The 17,373-nt window shown below is 35.0% G+C and overlaps 1 protein-coding gene across 1 annotated transcript in view; it reads right to left on the bottom strand.

Moving 5' to 3' along the window:
* LOC146140600 (E3 ubiquitin-protein ligase BRE1A-like) overlaps positions 1 to 17,095 on the bottom strand; it is a 45,928-nt gene extending 28,833 nt beyond the window's left edge. The window contains exons 1-5 of the mRNA XM_083392024.1: positions 16,889 to 17,095; positions 6,819 to 6,986; positions 2,438 to 2,534; positions 2,211 to 2,352; positions 1,949 to 2,051 (exon numbers count right to left, since the gene is read on the bottom strand). Of these exons, the coding sequence (XP_083248150.1) occupies positions 1,949 to 2,051; positions 2,211 to 2,352; positions 2,438 to 2,534; positions 6,819 to 6,986; positions 16,889 to 17,002 (624 nt within the window). The 5' untranslated portion in view covers positions 17,003 to 17,095. The remainder of the gene's footprint in view (positions 1 to 1,948; positions 2,052 to 2,210; positions 2,353 to 2,437; positions 2,535 to 6,818; positions 6,987 to 16,888) is intronic.
* Between the last annotated feature and the right edge of the window lie 278 nt (positions 17,096 to 17,373).

Genomic DNA, 17,373 nt, shown 5'->3' with positions numbered 1-17,373 from the left:
TTAGATGGTGGGAGAGATAAGCAACCACACAGTTTTAATGTCAGGTAGAATGTTGCTGACAGTGTAACATTACAGCAATCACAGATTTAGTTGTTTGTCATCATTATTTACTAGGAAGGAAAGTGTCAAGACTCTAAAATAAAGTACAAGCTAAACCTAAAAAAGTCCTTGAAAATTAATTCTGCTGGCTTGCCTATATTGCCCTTATACAGATGAAATACATTTGAAATGTTGTCGAATGCAATTCAAAAACTAAACTTTGATAAAAAATTTAGTCTGAACAACAATGCATAAAGCTCAATACAATTTTTTTGCGTTATAAACTGTTTACATATTCTTTATTTAACGGTAAATAAAATATTATATCCGACCAATGTTAATCCCGCCACAAATGTCAGAACTAGCCCATTATGAAAATGATTTTATGAATCCTGGGAAAACTGTAATCTGGAGTTAGCATTTAGAAGACAACACATATTGGGCAATGCAACCTTAACAATGCCTTCAAAGGGCATTTCGACTTAAATATGAATTTTGATTAAATTTTAAGAAGCAAAATAAACCTAGTTCAGTATAGATCTAAAAAGTCACATCACCATTTTACCATAGTCTAAACCAGATCTGAAGTATTATGTTTTGACGGAAGTCACATCGACTGCAGATTTAATAAGTCAACCTTTTTTGTTGAACTGATTTATGTCCAAGCAAAAATCTCTATCAACAGCGCCATTAGATACAAATTGCAATATTTTTAACAAAACCTAGTATGAGTAATATATATTTTAAATGATAAAACAAATAGAAAAACTCCTGGCACAGGCACAGTTTGAGAACCACTGCATTAAAGTTTAGTGAAAGATAACCTCTTGGCACGGCCAATTTGTAGGGCGCCATTAAGGCCTGGGACATAGAACAAAAAAAAATATAGGAGAAAACATTTATGCACTGAATTTATGTACAAGCCACAAAGTTTTTGGCAAACAATTGGTAGGTTTTTTTTATTATAAAACTTTTTTATGTTATATAGATCTGAGCAGTGGTGTATCCAGGTTTTTTTAGTGTAATTGTGTCACGCGTCTTAAGATAATGCGAAACCAAAATCAACCGCAAAAAGCCGTTTTTCGTTTGGTCGATCGTAAACGCAGGATTTTTTTTTTCGCCTTTCGTTATTCGTTCAGGTTGGCTGATCAGCAAGTGTGTGTTTGACAATTAATAACAGTAAAACAACCAGTCCTCTGTATTTCGGGCCCGCCGCCTCTTTGACAAACTATACACGAGTCTATTTCAAATACTTTTTAACTATTTTAACTGTGTGAAAAATTTTAGCGCTTAGCGTGCGAATGATCTTTCTGTGCCCGGTTTGTTTACGTTTTGCTGCTGTCTTTTGAACTAGATCAGCACTTTTCTACCGTTGCACTGTGGAAAGCTCCCAAGTGTGTCACGGACAAACTCAAAACGGATTCAAAAATATTGGACATATAATTTTTAACACTTTTTTTTTATTTCGAAAATCTAATAAAAACTTGCAAGGAATTTAAAAGAAATGTCAGTATACCAAAAAAAGAAAAAATTCCTGCCTCCTTTAATGTAATTAAACACATTTTTAAATGCAAAATAGATCCGAGGGCCGCCTGATTTACAGTTGTTCTAACATTTCAATAACGCAATACATGTTGACGACGCACGTGGTCGCTTTGCGCCAAAAGGTTCGCTTTTCCTTGTTGTTAATTGGCTGTATCTGATGATTTTTTTATTTATTTAAACGTCATTACAATCGCTATTTTATGACGTCATATCTGTCACTATTTTATGACGTCATTAACGTCAAACGGAAAAACGGGGAATTCTCTAAGTTGAAAATTCGGAACCCCCCTTTTTGAATTTCTGGATACCCCCTGGATCTGATGTAAGAGTCTCTATTAAGGTTACTGCACCCATGTTTACCAACCTGGAGTTTGGTGGTAAGTTTTTGCAAGATGTTGTTTCTTTCACCCAGTTGTATGATGTTTAAAACATTTTCACCAGATAGTGATTCACTTTTTGCTAACATGCTGTTCAAGACAATTAGCAATTTTAAGACAAATATTTTAATTCAAAACAAAACTATAAAATTATTTATGAAAGTATCATACACATTAATAAGTTACTTGCAGAATTATAACAATTAATGAAAAAGCATATATATACAAAGTAATATAATACAATCTTACTCAAAAATTGACTTTGATTTCTCATGTTGTAGGTTAATTTCATCCATAACTTTAGAAAATGAAGTTCGTGAAAATTCTAATCGACGGGACACATTTTCTTTAATATCTTGAAACTCATTATCTCCAAGAAGACAAAGAAAGGCTACCAAACAAGCATGTTTATAAATTAGAAATAAATATTTATTATAAAACAGAGTTTAGTAAAGTGGACAATGACATTTCATTACATTTTCTTTCTGTTTCTGCTTCATCGGGCGATAATGATGCTAGAGGTATTTCATCCACACCAAGTCTTTGTAGAATTATCTTGATATTCTCATCCAACTAAACACAAGATGATACCCAAGAATTTGCCGGCGGTCTATTTAGGGGGGAGCGCCTTCCCTTGTTAAGAACTACTTTTTTGCTTGTATATTTCAGAGCAAACTATTTTGGACACTTTTTGGGTCGATTTTGTTCCGTCTGTAGCTCGGTAAAATTAATTTGGCACCTTTTTGTTGGTACGTAGCTAAATTTTGGCACTTTTTTTGTCTTACGTACCGTATTTTACGGGCCATAAGGCGCAATCGAAATCCTTTTTTTCCTCATAAATTGATTGTGCGCCTTATAAGCCGGTGCACCTAATGTATGGATCAAGTATGGTAGTGCTTTATTGCCTACACTCAAAACCAGTACCGATACTATTATTATATAAATAAACCACCGTCTTACACAATAAACTACGGTAAAAGCAACTAGCAACTTGCGACCCAACGTTGTGTCTAATCGACACACGACGGCTGGCGACCGCATGGCCGCCGAACCAATGTTGTGTTGCAAAAGGAGACGAAAAGAGGAGCGCGGAGAAAAAGTGGGAGGAGTAGGAGAAAGAGCGGAGCGGTTTACCACGCGGCTGAAGACTCAGCTTTTTTGTGGAGGCCTCAGCGTGCTTTAGATTGCGGACGCCTGGGCGTTTGGATAAATTGATTGTGCGCCTTATGTATGAACAAAAAACTAATCACAGCATTTTTGACAGTGTGCCTTATAATCGGGTGCGCCTTATGGTCCGTAAAATACTGTAGCTTGAATAAAACTAATTTAGGCACCTTTTTGTCCTTACGTAGCTAAAATAAATTAAATTTGGGCCTATATGTTCCGTACGTAGCTGAGATAAAACTAATTTGGGCACTTCAAATACCCAAAAAAATGCACTTAGCAGGAATACTGGCCGTGGGTAACTTCAATGAATATCAACCTTTAGTTGACCTTTGAGTAAAAAATGACAATTTCTACACCTGACTGGCCGGCATTACATATTAGCTGCTCTCCCAATAACATTTGATTGACACTTAATGATTAGGTGCAAGCATAGGCACCGAACGTGGGTGTGCAGAGCGGTTTTTGACGCCCTAGATTTCTTGCAGGGCGTCAAAACGACCTGGAATTCGATTAAGTTTCGCTTGCAATTATTGTGTACTCAACTTCTGTGAACACTATATTAAAGCTAGCGCAATATACACTGCTAGTAGCACAATCGAGGTTCACTAACAGTATGCGCAACTTTCCTGAATTAGATGGGGAGAAGTACCATCTGCAAAAGTGTACGTTCGCACCTAGTTATAAAAGGAAACGGCGCTGATAATACGAAATACCAGGTCGTGCTAACGTAGGTAAAGCTTAAGCTGATGAGTAATTTGTGTTTAAAAAAATCTTTCTGTGATAAAAGATGCGTCAAGCCAATTAATGAGGCTAAAATAGACAAGTGTTAACGTATTTCAACACCGTGTAACACAGTGCTTCGTCTAGTCTAGGGTCCCAATTCCTAATATTTAATATGCTGGGACGTTTGGTCACTCAAATCGCCAAATAAACGTAATATTTCCGAACATGCGCCAAACAAATATAAAAATCCTCGTTCAATAATGTCAACTCCTCTCGCACAACTCTCTTTAATGTTGAATATCGGTATAGCCAACTAATTCTGACGAAATTACTGGAGATATAACTCTTGTTTTAAACATAATATACAAAATCGGAAAATCTGTTTACGAGACCTGCTACGTTTTGTTGGTAATGAGAAGTGGTGTAATCCAGGACCGGGTTCGGCAGGTACAAAACTTTTGGGTGATAAGTCGCCATGCCCGATAGTTACAAATTGGGTCACGCGTCTTAAGCTAATGCGAAACCAAAATCAAACGCAAAACGCCGTTTTCGTCTTTTGTTTGATGGACCGTAAATGCTAGATAGTTTTCTCTTTCGACCCTTTCGTTATTCGTTCGGGTTGGCTAATCAGCAAGTGTGTGTTCGACAATTAATAATATAAACCAAGCGGTTTCCGCTTTTTTCTCTCTGAAAACGTCGATTTAGACGGTCCTGATGTTTCTCGCTGTTTTTTGTCTGCGTTAATATGAGATGTCGGTGTAACACTGGGGTCGGCAACCTACTGTAATTCATCGGGCCCGTCGCCTCTTTGACAAACTATACACGGGTTCATTTCAAATACTTTTTTGACTATTTTAACTACGCGAATGATCTTACTACGTCCGGTTTGTTAACGGTTTGATGCTGCATTTTGAACTAGATTAGCGCTTCTTTACCGTTGCGCCGTGGAAAGCTGCCAAGTGCGTCGCGGACAAATCGAAAACGTATTCAAAAATATTTGACATATATTTTTTAACATTTTTTAATTTTCGGCAATGTAATAAAAAAAAAGAAATGCCGTTATACCAAAAAAAAAAAAAATTGCGAACGCTTCGCTCGCCAGATGCGCCCCAACTTACGGTTATCAAACGCTGAACTAGATGAACTAATTATTAAAGTTATACAGTTTCTTCCAAGTAGTTTTATATGTCGCGCTAATCGAAAAACACCCGGGAAAAACGATCTCCGTTTAGTATTGCAGGTGGCGAAAGACGTGCTTGTAATTTAGCCTAGTCCTGTACATGGATCTACCAAAATCAATCACACATATTTCACGGTCTTGGTTTACTTTTTCGCCAGAAGTTAACGATTGCACATTAAGCGGTTTCGCAGCTGGCGCCTGGCAGGATTGTCGATAACGCATGTGTTAGCTTTGCATCTAAATGTTTGCTTTTGCTGGACGTTAATTGGCTGTTTCGGATGATTTTTTCTTGTTTATGACGTCATTACCATAGCTGTTTTATGACGTCATATCCGACACTATTTTATGACGTCACTAATGTCAGACGAAAAAACAACGGGGAATTCCCTAAGTTGAAAATTCTGAACCCCCCCTTTTTGAATTTCTGGATACGCCCCTGCTAAGATATGACAAGTCTGCCATGCAAAATCATTTCATGGTTCTCAATGTTTTCTGATAGAAATTCTGTGTCAAATTTGGACAAAAACGCGAAAAAATTACAAATGAAAATAAAATTTAAATGTATTTGTAATTGTGTTTTTAACAATTGTTACCTCACAAAACACAAGTGTTATACTTGTTACTGTAATAAACAACTTGATAACTGGAGTATTTTTCTATTTTTTGGCCAGATTACTGTATAATTTAAAAAAAATTCATGCATTTCTCGCCAGGCGCGCTGCCACATTTGTTGTGCTATGTAAAACCTTATTTTCTCATTTGTTGTGATATGTAGAACCTTATTTTCTGAACTGGCAGTGAGTTTAAACCTAGCAGTAAACTACAACTCAATTTTATACAATTCAATTGTGAAAATAAAACTTGATTGTGATATAGATGCTGACATAATTACATTTGCCAAGAGTTTCGCTAAATTAAGCCAATGGGTGTGCAGACCAAAAGTTTGCGAACCCCTAAAATAGAGGTTGTCCATTTTTTAGTTGAAATACAATATATTGTTAAATGTTATAAACAGTTAATCCAGTTTAAGCAATAGGCTCATATTAATAGAACAAAATCAACTGAGCATATGAAAGCCTCGATCCTGGATGACTTTATTAAATCAGTGTGTGACCCCTTTCTCGCTTTGTAGACCCATTGCTTCATTAGCAATTCATAAAAATTTTCGCAGTTCAGAGAGAATCCTATAAACAACATTTCAACCCATTTTTACCCAAATCCAATAAAAAATGGGGTCTTGGCGAGGTTTTAAAATTAAGGCAAATTTTAGCCGAGTGCTTGAAAACGCCAACTTTGGATGTCTATGACCTTTGACCTTTCAGAGTTACTATGTAAACTATGTTGTTTTTTAAATATTTGGTAGAAGTACTATCCCCTGTAAAAAAATTGGGTTGTTACCTTATTTAGTTTAGCAGTAATAGGGCGTCAAAAAGGGTACAAAATAGAAAAATTGTGCCCCCTCGGCAGACCCCCCCAAACTAAAAGCTTTATAACTCTTGCATTTCTCAACAAATTACGCTCAAATTTTGCAGGTGTTCATTAAATAGGATAGTGAAGGTGTGTAAAATTTAAGGAAAATTGGAGAGGTTGAATTTCTTGACTGTGTGATTGACACGGAATGGCCCTAGTGCAACTACCTTGGAAACACCAGAATGCTATAAATTGAAAATATTTTTAAGACCTGTTTTATGAAAAATATTTATCATTTGAAACTTAAATAATAAATATGTTATTTAGTCTTGAGAAAGCCAAGTATTTAGTTTTATCATTTTCAATAATAAACACACCTGGTCCCAATATCTGTTGACAAGACTCAATGTAGCTTCAGTAGCAGATTGCTTAGCTTGCAATGTCTCAATTTGTTCCATAAGTTCTGTCTCAGCTTGTTGCCGAAATTCAATTCTCTCCCATAGTTTTCTGTTTTGAAACTGCAATGTTCTCATGTCCATCTCTTCCTAAAATTCAAAAAAATGTAGTCTATTTATGAAGTATCAAAGATAAAATATTATAGGAAGAATATCTAACATGTGACTTCAGGCGCACTGTTATAAAGTAGAAAAAATTATGTCACTAGTTGGAATGAATTAAGTAGAATATCAGATCCTTAGATTCAAATCCAAACTGGATTCTTATCCAATTTTGTCATTCATATCAGGTAATTGTAACCAATATGATTTAATGTTTTACCGCAAATTGTTATACCTAAATGTACAACGCAACTGGCAAGTTTGGATAAAGACCTGTAGCTGTGGCGACACATTTATAGTACTTGCTTTAAGTCTAGCAATGTAGTGCAGCCATCAGCTTTTTTTCTTTTTGTCGAGCGACCAATTACTTTGCGATAATCATTGCCTAACAATTATTAATTGTCAATCAAGTGTTATTGGACGAGCAACTAAATTATAATGACAATACAGGGATTTTGCAATTCCCTAAATGTGATAACAAAAGTAGCATACAATGGTATAACGTGGTGGCCTTGGACAAAATGCGCTATGGGTTTACTGAGTTCAACTTAAGGCCAATATTAAGCAAGGTTACGCACAGCATAACTGTTACATAATAGTAACGTTTAATTGGGAATATAAACTTTGTATTCTTTGCAGCATAATATTTGACAGGCTGATTAACGGATCGCATTTGTAGTAAAGAAAAACTAAAACACAATAATACTTTATCAAACGAACTGAACTATATGAGCAAAATATTAAGTTGGGGTAACAACCTGGTTCTTTTTTTTTTTCAGAATCTTGTTTTATTCTACATGTAGTTAAGCATCACAATTTAAACAACTGCTTTGAATGGCAGATGTTTAGAATGTAAATCATTTGTAATTTAATTTTGTGATTACTATATAGATATGTGAGAAAAAGGATTGTGATTAATTGCTGTTTTGTCACTAAAGGCTATACATATTATAAATATTGCACTAAAAATATAAGGTCAATAATTATTAAAAATATACTAGGATTCGATATTCTGGATTCGTTATTCTAGATTCAAAACCTATGATTCTAGAATACCCAGGGTTCTACTTTCAACATCCCTCATCGCAATAATGTCAATCATGTCACTTTCAGGAGCACTGTTTACTCTGAAGTTTGTTCTATATTTTTAGCACTCAAAATTTTTATATGTGCAGGTTTGGGATTTTGTATTGCAAGCCAATCCCAGTGCAATTTGCTCCCTGATTTACATACCCACTTGCCTGCTGGTGAGTGTCCTCAAGCAAATTGGTTGTGGTTTTCCAACCTACTGAAGGTCCTAATTTATTAATCTGTAACAAATCATGTTTAACTTCTGACTGAAGGCCAATTATTTTGTATTATCGCTTACAATATACCCCTGCGCAATAACTAGAAATTGACAATATGCATTGCATGTGGTAAAAAACTTATGTTTCAATTTTAGTTTATTTTAGTTTTTTGTGCAGCTTGAGAATATTGAAAAAACAAAGAAAACTAAAATAGCACATTAACAGCAAAAATACAGTGCAGTCATCGAGTCAAGCTGCCCAACATATCCATTATCCAATCCTGTTTTGCTGAACAATCGAAAGGGTCTCACTAATCATTTGATTTATTTAGTATTTTTTCTTAGGGGATATTTTACACTGTGAAAACAGCATAATACAAGCTCACTGATTAAAGTGGATAGCAAACCTAACCACAACATTCCAAGGTTACACTAAATTAGTGCTTTTCAACCTTTACAATTTCCATCCCCAAGCAGTAAGTTTGAAACCTTCAGTTTTATTTGTGAAATAACAATGAAAGGGTTTGTGTATTAAAACCGTGGGCCTAAGCTTTGACCGATATAAATAGATAGCTAATCTGCAATGAACCACTATACGAGACTACTGTTCCTGTAACGCACCAGGTTATTTGAATACTGTATTACACATAATAAAAAAATAATACCATGCACCATTTTCATCCGCACGACGTTTGTCATACGCATTACAATTTTTTTCATCCGCACAAGTGCGTACCATCCCATGGGTTGAAAAGCACTGCACTAAATGTCAATAGTTTAGTTCAGTGTTTCCCAACCTTTTTTACACTAGTGCCCCTGCTCCATAATATTTCATATAGGCCCCTTCATGTTGCTTTACAGTAAACTAAATTAATGACGTAGGTACCTATTAAAAAACTAAGGCATGTAGGTTACAGAACATATAATTTACAAGCAAACATAGTTGTGTTAGGGTCTAACTAAACACACTGGTGCAAACTACTTCGCGCTACTGCAATTAATATATCTGACGAATCAACATAGTGTTTCATAATGAAATCCAGTTTTGTTGTTAGCTCAACATAAAAGATTTATTCCTAATATAAATACATATTTAACAAGGTTATGTCATTACAAGGAAAAAATCAACTTTCTGCACCAAGACTTTAAATCAGGAGTCGGCAACCTTTTCTAGTCACGGGCACCAACCAAACTTAGAAAGATCTCTGCGAGCCACAAAAAATGTTAACTAAGAATTGTGTTATTTGAATGTGAGAACAACTGTGAATCAGGCATGCCTCGGATTTTTTTTGTACTTAAAAACATGTTTAATTACAATCAAGGAGGCAGTAACAAAGCGTTGGCGCAAAGTGCGATAAAAAAACAGTTGTTTGGTTTAAAATTCGAGTCCACATGTAGTCATCCATACTACTAATGAAAAATGTAATAAAACTACTTTGAGAAAACGCGATAACTTTAATAGTTAATCTAGTTCAGTGTTTGTAACCTTTATAAGTCCGGGCGCACCTGGGGAGCAAAGCAAGCGGGAGTTTTTGGGGGGTATACTGGCATTTCTTTTAAATTTCTTGCTAGTTTTTATAACATTGCTGCAAAAAAAAAATATTAAAAATTATGTCCAACGTTTTCCGTTTGTCCGCAAAGCACTTGGCAGCCTTCCACGGCACAACGCTAAAGAAGCGCTGATTTATGTCAAGAACAGCATCAAATCATAAACAAAACAGACGTAGAAAGATGATATTGTTACTATTTTTTTTTTGTGAACTTTTTATAAAATTTTGCAAAACGTACTTTTATGTTACGCCCCCTCATGTGAGTTCAGCACCCTAAATGAGAAAAAGACCCAAAACACCCCCTTGTAACTCGCCAATGCCCACAAGGGGCTGGTACCGCCCCCGTTGGGAACCTCTGGTTTAGTTTATGTTTAGCTCTCATTTCAACTGTCAGTTTTTATCCCTTTTTAGATTTTTACAATCAGAGTATGATTTGCATGCTGCATGCAGTTATAGGGACAATTCTTGTTGTTTATAGCTAATTGAACAAGGCTGCAGCTTTCTAATGTTCAAGTATTGTGACTTGAGAGATAGACTACAATCACCGGGTCTTTCTGGAATAATGGGCAATATGTGAACATGACAACACAACAAACATTCAGCAAGAGACTTTTCTTGCACCTGCAAATAATTTTCGGTGTAGTAGCGGGCTTTAGAAAGCTTCAGTCTTGTTTCTCCCCTTTTCTGGTTAACAGTTTTATCTTGTTTAGTTGTGCCGTGGTTCAGAAACGTGGTCCATGGTTGTTTGTCTGGTATATATATTGTTTTGCCTATGTCTAAACTTTTGTACTATAATAAAATTTGCAGGAAGAACAATTCTACAATCGAAACAATGCCTGGCAGTAACAACATATTAAATGGTGTATGTCATGAGTCATGACATTTTATTTTTCATTATGACATACTTTTTATGGCAGATAAATAACCATTTAATTGGTAATAACAAATTAAAAATAGGGTCTAACATAATTGATTTCTTAGAAGGTCATTGTCCTGTTTATATGGAAACAACAAGCATAGGATTAGGCATGAAAATTCTGTAAGCATTACCATATTTTTCTTAAATGATAGAAATTATTTCAGTTTTTACAAAAAGTAATCTTGCTCTAAAAAATAACATGGACTTATAAGCACCAAATTAAAAAGGTGACTGTTAAGCGCAAATTAAATTAAAAAGGAAATACTCATTCAGGAAAAAAAGTAGGCAAGGAATTTGTTGACAGATGCCAAATTTGTGGCATTGAAGTTGCAAAATGCCAATACATTTCAAATGCAGTAAGATTTCCATCAGATTTGCAGAAACAGGATTGTACATGTGCACACAATTTGGTGCTGCAAGCATAGATCTAGGCAAAATGCTATTTAATACAGACTGGTCACTCACTAACACTGTCACTCATCTACGCGAAATCCCAGTGAAAAACAATTAAACGCAAAACTTCCATCGCAATCACGTTTTTTGTCTGTACTTATCATATCACGCATATTGCAGGTGTAATTTATCTACATAGCAAGTAAACAACTATACATTAGTCCTTTTTCACTTAAAAAATCTATTTAACGTGGGGAAAGCTGGGTATTTCATTAAGCGCTTCTATAGTTGGTTCATCTTACAGATGTCAAGCACTTTATAACGGGCACATTATTGTGTTCGTGACAACTGGGGGCTTCTCCGGGATTACTTCTTTTCAGTTTTTTCAGCACGAACAGACAAAGATCATTAGCAAAGAAAAAGTTAGCCGAAGCTGGTAAACCCATGGGACACAATTACCTGCAAAATGGGTTTGAAATGTCTGGTTTCTCTACAAAATGCTAGGAAGTTTGCAATTTGTTTATAAAATAACAGTTTATAAAATCCTGTTCTAAGGAACTTTAAGTTTATTTGCGTTAGCAGGCGCCAAAATCATTGGAGTTGTTAGCCACGGTAACGCATCAGTTTCTCACTGCACATACAAAAAACCTGCATGGTGCTGGCTTTGTTCTCCAGACAGACCATCAACCATTGGTACATTTGGAAAGATCAAAATTTGCAAATGATCGCGTTATAAGATAGGCAATATTCCTGCAAAATTATCGTATTAAATACAAATGTATTAAGGGTGTGGATAACGTTGGTACAGACTTTTTGAGCGCCCTAACTGAATGATGTAACGGTATATACTATAAATCGTGTGGATGTGCTGTAGATGTTTTCATTTCGCAGTGTTTTTCGGTGTCTTCTAATTTGTTAACTTTAGATGTTTTCGTTTCGCAGTGTTTTTCGTTGTCTTTCTAATGTGTTAAAGTTGACAGAAATTGGGATAATTTCTTATGGCTCCCTTTAAAGTCGACTTTAAACATTTGGATCACTGAAAGCGAGAGTGATCCTGGTATGTTGAGGATTAGGGTTTTTATCTGTGACTTTAATCGATCTTTATAAATCATTATTTTTTAGTGAGCTTTTTTTCTATTGGTTTTTGTACCCCAATCAAAGGCTCTTTTGAGGTGCAGACTCTAAAACCTCTACAGCACACCTACACATTTTCCGTCATTTCTGAAAATTTGAAAGTTCCACGATGACTACTTTTTCTATAAAGCTTCGGACAAAAATCGGTCTGTGGCTGTTGTATGTATTTTTTTTTGCGGGGGGGGTATATTTTCAGGGTTTAGTGCAGACCTGGGCAACATACGGCCCGCGAAGTAGTTTAATCCGGCCCAAGGCTTATTTTCCTTAAAATTCATAGGCTAAGTGAAAACTATTCAAGACCCCGACAAAATTGATTTTTGGCCTAAATTTTCACGCTTCGCGCAAACTCTTCTGTCTTTCTCATATGTTCCACATGATTTTTTTCAATTTTACAGACAAATGGAGTCCTCTGCACTGTGGCACTCTCTCCAACAAAAGTTTAACAAGCTTAGTCTGATATTTATATATTTATTGCGTGTTGAAAGTATTCCGTCTTTAAAATATGAACGAAATATAGTAACTTGAGGTAAAAAAAATTTTTGCTGGGGTAAAAAAAACAATGTCATCACACCTAAAGTATATATAATTTTTTTTTCAGGTAAAAAATACATTCTTGGACTAACCAATAAGCCCTCAACCATTTTAATTTTTTTTCTCTGAGTAAAGTTATGCTGGTTTAAACAACAGTTGTTAAATTCGTATCTTAAAAAGGTTTGTAAGACCATTAGAAACGTTTGTGTAATTCCTATACAACCAAGTTTGTGGCAATGGCCTTTATTCTGTGTTGTGTCATAACATTGATCTATTAAACAAAAAATACCTTACTTTCCTAGCTGTTTTAGTTTTTCAGATATTTTGTTGTTTTTTTTACTCCGAATGATTCTATGGTAACGGGGTAAAAAACAACAGTGTTTTTTATTACCCCAATGTAATTTTTTTTACCCCATAATTTTATTTTGTAATTTTTAAGTAAACTAAATATTCCTAGCCAATATGTACCAATACCAAAGCTACATAATGAGGCTTATTTGTAGACCATGAGCTAAAAACACTAAGGTAGACAACTAATAGGCATGTACTTTGGGTAAAATAACCAAACTTTTTAGTTTTATTCAGAAAATTTAAAGCTATGCATCAAAATGAATGAATACCAGGTAACATTAGAGCCAAAAGAAAAAAAAAACATTTGAAGAAATCAATCAGTCATGAAAAGGGACTTTTATTCTGATACCGATACCCGATATTTTCAACAAAGTGTATCGCGATCCAAATCAATACCACATGAAGGTAATATTATGCTCAAACAGGAAAAATAGATTAAATTGAAACTTCTAAAGTTATTCTCTTCAGGTTAATTGATCAAAATTTGCCTTAACAGTAGGAAGCAATTAGCTTGAGATGTTAACTTCTATAAATTTACCTAGTAGAAAAAGTAGAAACTTCATTTTCAGTAAACATAACAAGTGGTCCAGAACCTAAACAAGTGCAGATCACAGAGGTAGACTTGAGCAAGTATTTTAGACTTGTCCCATAACATAGGGGAGAGATATGAATGTTTTTTGTAATGATGAGGATGAAATAAAGGCAACTTAGCAATTTTCTTCATAAAAAATAAGAAAAAGCTAATAATTCCAGGTTGTCTTCAGACTGGCCCACAAATCTAAAAACTCATGTTGTTGAGGTACTTCTTCTGGGACCTAGAAATACCACTGATGACCAGTGCTAACTGTTGAAAGGCACAGTTTTAATTTACCAGGGAGAAATTAGTTGCTAAAAATATTTTAAACAGGTGCAAATTCGGAGTATAATGTAATCATAAAAAATGTTTTTTTTTACTCAAATTCTCTTTCCATTAAAGGTATTCATGAAATAAAATTTAAGATCGTCTTAGCAATATGACCGTTGTACCGCAAGTAGGGATGTTCAAAGTAGAATATTGAATCCTTGGATTCGAATCCAGATGAGATTCGAATCCAATTCTGCCGTTTATTTCGGGTAATTGGAACCGATATAATTAAATGTTTTACCGCGGATTGTTGCGCCTAATTGTAACGCTTGTGGTAAGTTGGCCTGTCGCTGCGGCGACCAATTTATAGTGCTTGCTTTAAATGTAACCTGGTAGTGCAGTGTCAGCGTTTTTTCGGGCGACCAATTACCGCGTCTCGCGATAACGTTCGTCTAATAATTAAGTGTCAATCAAGCGTTATTGGGCGAGCGACTAACGTGTAATGTCTGGTGTGGAGTTCGCAATTGCCCTAAATGCGTTGCAAAAGTAATATTACGTTGTAAAACGTGCTGGCCGTCTACAAAATGCGCTATAGGGTTACTTAAGGTCAACTTTAGGCCAATATTCAGCGAGGTTATGCAGTTATGCACAGCATAATTGTCAAGAATTCGTTATGTCAATAGTAACTTTGTATTCTTTGCAGTACATTCTTTGACTGCATAACAGATCACGTTAGTAAAACCGAAGCACTAAAACCCAACAATGCTTTAAAAAACAGGACCGAATTGCTTAAGACTTCTGTGTGCAGTGTTTCATTGTACCCACTATTGGCAAAAATGTAAGTTTAGTCAACAACCTGGACAGTTGACATAATACAGTTTACAGAACTGCTTCAAAATGACAGTTGTTAAGAATGTTAAACATATGAGAGATATTTTTATAATAATGTGCACATGTTAGCAAATTGTTTGGGCGATTTATTGCTGTGATTGTAGGACCTGTAGGTTAGATTAAGATTAATCCCTTCCCCAAACAAAACCAAGGTTAGATAATTTAATAAAAATATACTAGGATTCGTTATTCTAGATTCGAAACCTATTATATTATTCTAGAATACCTTGGGATTCTACTTTGAACATCCCTAACCGCAAGTAACATATTGATAACTTAAAGCTTTAAAAACACGATTTTTTTGTAATAAATTATTAAATTAAAATTGAAGTTTGCATTTTCATACAAATATAGTCCCAATTTTTTCGCGCTTTGCGCAAGGTCTAGTTGGCTTTTTTTACATTCGGCTCAAATTGCACATTTTGGCACAACTTCAGCGTAATAACAAATTCGTTAGCTTATTTGCCCGCCCCTGGTTTGGTGTATATTTTCAATTTTTTGGGGGGGAGGTGGGAGGGGGTTGTGGACCGTTCTTATAAATAGCGTTACTTATTAGGATTGCTTTCAAATATTATTATTTGACTTTGGTTTGTGGTTTAGTATAAACGTTGCCTGTTCTATAGTTTCCCCAACTTGTTTCTGCAAGCAAAAACAGATATGGGCCGAAAAACTTATGCTTTAGATGGGAAGGGGTAGTTGCCAGGGTTTCATTTTCTTATACGTTGGTTTGGTAAAGACTATGCAAAATTAATTTTAGAATCGTTTTGCAATCAAAATATTTTATTCATTTATTTATTGTTTTTTGCCGCTTCAAAACAAATATCCCATTCCCAGAGACAGTGACAAACTGGCACTTGACGCCTGAAAGGTTACCTTCGAGAAATTTGCAGGCTTTTTTACCTTATGATCCAAACTGGCAACATAGTTCACGAACGTCATATAGAATTTACGTAGATAATGCGTATCGCCATGTTATTAAATTTAAGCCAGGTGACATTTTTAAAAAGCAAATATAATCATTCTCTCAAAATAATTTAACGTCTATGGTTTTCCATACTTTTGCAGATTTCACTTGGCAAATTTTTACCATGCCTTGGTCTGTGTAATCACTCTAAAAACATACTTTGAATCTGTTGTTTCGAGAAATATGCCGAAACACTTTTATGTGCCTAATATTGTTAACTATTAAATCGTAAGTTTTGCGAATTTAAACTAAATAAACGCAGTGTATTTAAAGATTTAATTTTGTATGAAGCCATGTTATGACGCTTAACGTCGTCGCTAAATATGCATTCAAATTTAGCATTTTGCTTTTTGCGGCCCTTGTACAATTTTTACTTATTTAGGCCTGGTGTTGATTGGAGCAACAGGTACAACAGGTGCTAACAGAGAGGCGTACACTGCCTCCAGATTTCGCATTTAAATTTGCGGGGGCAAAATATGTTGTGTTGTAAGAGCAATAAGTTTTTATATGAAGAGAAGGTTCTTTCTAAAAGGCAAGTCGCGTGCGCGGCTTATTTCCCAAGAGACAATAAAACACACAACATGGTGCCAGGTGGCTTCGTCACTTCGCGAGTTTAACAAAGCAAGCGATTATGGATGGACTTCTGTATTGAAGTTTTTCAACTGCTAGTTGGCGAGTCGATAGCTACAGCGAACTAAAACGATGACATCACATTATTGAATTTTGTCCCCCAATCAAACGCCCCTGAGGGTGCAGCCTCATAAACCTCTACAGAGCACCTACATACCATTCTACGTCATGTCTGAAAATTTGAAAGTTCGACAATGTACACTTTTTCTATAAAGCTCCAGACAAAAATCGGTCTGAAACATACCAAGCAAACCAAAAAAGTATAACGGCGAAAACAAGATATGTACCGAAAATATATTTTCGGCCCAAAGGATATAACTATCCATGCTAAATAGTTTCTGCACTGGATTTGACAAAGTCAAAAATATTAGTTTCATATAAAAAAGTTGAGTTACCAAAGACGATATTGAGCCCAAAGCAAAGGCTGGTAAAATTGCACTTGTACGTTTGGCTTGAGGTTCATCATGGTCTGAAGTTCCACTAGCATCTAGTTGACGCTTCGTCGTCATTGCGTAGTTCTATGCCTTGCCTTTTAACAACAGTTTTTTTCCACAGTATATAAAAATATCTAACAAACAAATTAAGTTTAGAAGAAAGGGTCATTTAACCTGCCAAAAAAAGAAGTTTAAAATTAATGTATAAAAATTAATAAATGACGATGACCCTGGGTGTATGTACAGCACACAATTTTTTTAATATGCTGTTTTTTTTTATAATGGCATTATAATAAACAAATTTATGTTAAATTTTTTCAAAAATAAGTTTTACTACAATACTAAAAATAGTCTATGATTGACAAATAACATAAAAAAATATTTTTGATATAATTATTCAATGAATATTTGCAATTAAAAGAAAAAAATTGATTTATCCAAAATTT

Source organism: Ascidiella aspersa, chromosome 6 (assembly GCF_963924565.1).
Source record: "Ascidiella aspersa chromosome 6, kaAscAspe10.2, whole genome shotgun sequence".
In the NCBI taxonomy this organism is placed as follows: Eukaryota; Metazoa; Chordata; class Ascidiacea; order Phlebobranchia; family Ascidiidae; genus Ascidiella; species Ascidiella aspersa.
The sequence above is the reverse complement of the archived record's forward strand: the minus strand, read 5'-3'. Positions and strand labels throughout refer to the sequence as shown.